Raw genomic sequence first — 3,973 nt, 5'->3', positions numbered from 1 at the left:
GGCCCAGGTCAGACCTTGACACTGTTAATTCTTTGTTTCATTTTAACAAAATCAAAATGGGTAGATTCCCATTTGAAAATACTCATTATATTATTTCATAAATGAATTCAATCTGTGCACTGTAATAGATTCCCATTTGAAAACACTCATAGATACTATTTCATAAATGAATTATTTCTGTGCATTGCTTAAATATTCATTCATCCAAATCTAAAGTGCCTCCTTTAAATTCTTCTTTCAAAAGTAATCATACATTTTGGGAAAAAGAAACTCATCACTAACACAGAAACCCCAGATAATGTCACCACCAATGTAATCTGCTAAACTCATCCAGCATGAAAAAAAAACCCAAATGATGTCACCGCTAAACTCATCCAGCATGAAAAAAAAAAACCAAAATAATGTCACCACCACTGTAATCTGCTAAACTCATCCAGCATGAAAAAAAAACCAAATAATGTCACCACCATTGTAATCTGCTAAACTCATCCAGCATGGAAAAAATATGTATATTAAGTCAAAGCATACCAATACAACAGTAGGGACCATGAAAGATCCGCTTCTTTCCTGAATAATGAAACAATGAAGTCAGAAATCGCTGTAGTACATACTCTAAGTACTCTGGCCATCCTCCAGAAAAAAGCAATACCCAATTTACATAGTTATACTAAGTATTCTGGCCATCCTCCAGAAAAAAAAATGCAATACCCAATTTACATAGCTATACTAAGTAGTCTGGCCATCCTCCAGAAAAAAACCAATACCCAATTTACAGAGTTTTTGCACAAAGAATGTTATATTTCACAAATACATAGGAGCCAAAGGCTGCTGACCAAACAGGCCTGCTATAAATCTTAATTGAGGAGGACAGAGGCTAGGATGGGGATGAGAGCGGCCAATAGAGAGGGAAGGGCGGTCATTGAAGCAGCCCCTGTCTCCATTGTGGGACTGGGGGCAGCTGCCTTCACCTCTGCTGCTTCGGCTGCTCCCATCATCAGCATGACAACAACCAAGAGGGCTGCAGATGCATACTTGCCTAATCCTGCCATTTTTGCCTTGAAGTCACTGCAATTTTTTTCCTCAGACTCACTGCAAATCTGCTGCTGCTAGCTGATACTGCAGAGTCCAAACCTTAAGCACAACTCTTGCCAAGCAAATTTCAGAGAGACCACCTCAAATTTCAATCAACAATCTCTCTTCCCAACTCAGAGATGTAAGAATACCAGGAGAGTGGAGCATATCAATCTACCTCCCCGCTCCTACAGCTGCCAACGGACAACTAATGCCTTACCCCACAAACACAGTATAAAATATCTGTCATGTGATATTAAATGGTTGCCAGAGATTTATGCACGGCTGACAGTAAGGTGGTCACTGGTCAGGCTGGCTGTGCTCCGCGGCATCATTTCATTGGTAGCTGTAGCTACTTGGTCTGTGGTGTGATACCGTTGGTTTTGACCCTATTCTGCCCCAGCTGTGTCAGGAAATGTGCACATTATTCGGCGCATTCTAAATGTGGTAGGTTTTTTTTTTCGGAAATTTGGTGAAATTTGTTTGGTGATTTGTGTATAAATGTGGTAGTTTTTTTTTTCGGAAATTTGTTTGTTGATTTGTGTATAAACTAGACAAAATTAACCCAAAAATTCATCAGCTAAAAACACCAAATAAGTGTCCCACTGTCATTCATATTTGCAAAGAAGTAAAAAACACTTAGATAATATAAACCTTACAAAACAGCCCAAAATTCATCCTAAAAAACATAACTAAAAAACACCAAATAAGTGTCTAATTGTCTCGTTAGACAACTGTCATTCATATTTCCAAAGAGTTAAAATGGCAGGTAGGAATATCTTTTCTATCTTGCTATGACTAGTGTGGGTTTAAGCATGTGGGGTGTCACTATGCCCATATATAAAAATAAATGGTGGCATTAAATTGGGTTGATACTATTTATTAGGTTAGGTAATATTGTATTATTTATTATTTATTACAATTATTTTCATTTGGTTAAGAGTTTATCTTTCTGGTAAGATCTAGAGGTATATGGCAGAAGTAAAAGCTTGCTCACATATGGATCACTAATGGGTAATTATAGGTGGTGTAGTTTTCCTTGAATAGCAGTGATGAGTCAACCTCCATTTGCTCACGTATGGATCACCAATGGGTAATTATAGGTGGTGTGGTTTTCCTTGAATAACAGTGATGGGTCAACCTCCATTTGCAGATACCAACTAGTGATAGTTGCCCCACTTGTTGGTTTGAGAACTGAGTTATGATAGGTATAGGTGGTGTGGTTTTCCTTGAATAACAGTGATGAGTCAACTAGTGATGGTTGCCCCACTTGTTGGTTTGAGAACTGAGTTATGATAGGTATAGGTGGTGTGGTTTTCCTTGAATAACAGTGATGAGTCAATCTCCATTTGCAGATACCAACTAGTGATGGTTGCCCCACTTGTTGGTTTGAGAACTGAGTTATGATAGGTTTTCCCACTGTATGAAGAAAACATTGAATGTTGTTATGTTTGGTTTATAGGTAGTTGGATTTGATTAGACAGTGGATCAAACAATCTATACACAATATACTGCAACATTCAATGTTGTGTTGCAAGGTGAATATTGCTCATTGTAAATTGGTATATCGACATTTATGGGAACTTTAGTCTTTTGTGTTGGTTCTAATCAGGTTTATGGATTTACAAATACATAAAATTTAAAGATTTAGATACTTATAAGTGTAATTTAAACATGTTGTTGATGATGATAACTATGTTGAAAATAGCAACAAGAAATGCTAAATATAGAAGTGTTAAAAATAACATTGCTATAAATAGCATTTCGGGATACATTCCAATTTTAGTTAGTCCCTGAACTAAAATTGAGAATTAAAATTCGAATTTGATCTTAGCAGTTGTTTGAAAAATAATTAATTAATTCATCTTGAGTTAATTAGTTGGAGAAAATCAAACATGAAGTCTATGTGAAGACATGCAACAGTTTTCCCTTTGATTGAGGAAGTTATCCCTTAATTAAAGTGATCAGGATGAGTTGTACTTTGAGTTGTAATTAGTTAGCTCAGTTAACTGAGTTAAGTCCAGTTATATTAGTTCCAACAATTTGTGGAACTGATTGTGAGTTCAATTAGTTAATGCATGTAACTACTGCACTTTAGATAACTGAATATTCTCTCATAAATAACTCATGCATGTCAGTTCAGTTAGAGACCCAGTTGAGATCAGATGATGGGACAATGTACTATCGGTTGCAGGAATATTCCATTAAGGATATCTCTTGCATGCAGAAGGAATTCATTCCTTCGAGATTGCGCAATTACTTCTAAGTTTGGTGAGTTGTGTGAGAGGGGAATTCACACAGGTGGCAGCCAGAGGACCCAGGAGAAACTGCGTAAAGAAATAGGAGGCTTGGAGAATTGGAGGAAGGCATATGTTGTGTCTATTCAGTCTATGAGCAGCATTAAGGGACTATACTGAGAGCTGGATAGCTTGTGAGCTAAAGCTTTGTGTAATCTGGACATATTTCCACTTGTATGATAATACAGAGATCGGGGTTTTTAGCTGAGGCTTTCCCTAGAGTATTCTTCTATGTTCATGTGCGATTGATTTCTCATTCTCCATTATATGTGTTCTAATTGATCTTGCTCAAAATAGATTAAGCTTCCGCAAGTTTGTTTGTAGAAGCAGATCAAGTATTTTGCTTTAGTATATTGTATTATCAGGTGATCTACAGTGGGAAATTCTAAATGGTATCAGAGCAAAGGCAATCAAAGCGAAGAACAGTATACAAAGAAGGGAGAAGTTCGAAGTTTGAAGTTCCTCATTATAGAATTCGAATTCTTATCACATCTCAAATTTCACCAATGGCGTTCAACGGTTTGAGACTCGAGTATGCCCTTGGTGGTAGCTCGAATTATATAGCCTGGAAGGATCACATGGAAGCGGTATTAGAGGACAATGGT

At 37.0% G+C, this 3,973-nt stretch overlaps 1 protein-coding gene across 1 annotated transcript; it reads right to left on the bottom strand.

Moving 5' to 3' along the window:
* Nucleotides 1-490: 490 nt before the first annotated feature.
* LOC149185799 (uncharacterized) lies at nt 491-1,394 on the bottom strand. The gene has a single exon (XM_089412487.1). The coding sequence runs from the start codon at nt 1,047-1,049 to the stop codon at nt 855-857; it is 195 nt and encodes a 64-aa protein (XP_089268613.1). The 5' UTR covers nt 1,050-1,394; the 3' UTR covers nt 491-854.
* Between the last annotated feature and the right edge of the window lie 2,579 nt (nt 1,395-3,973).

Source organism: Pinus tabuliformis, chromosome 3_1 (genome assembly GCF_031772625.1).
Source record: "Pinus tabuliformis cultivar Carrire ecotype Pingquan chromosome 3_1, CPIR1, whole genome shotgun sequence".
Lineage (NCBI taxonomy): Eukaryota > Viridiplantae > Streptophyta > Pinopsida > Pinales > Pinaceae > Pinus > Pinus tabuliformis.
The sequence above is the reverse complement of the archived record's forward strand: the minus strand, read 5'-3'. Positions and strand labels throughout refer to the sequence as shown.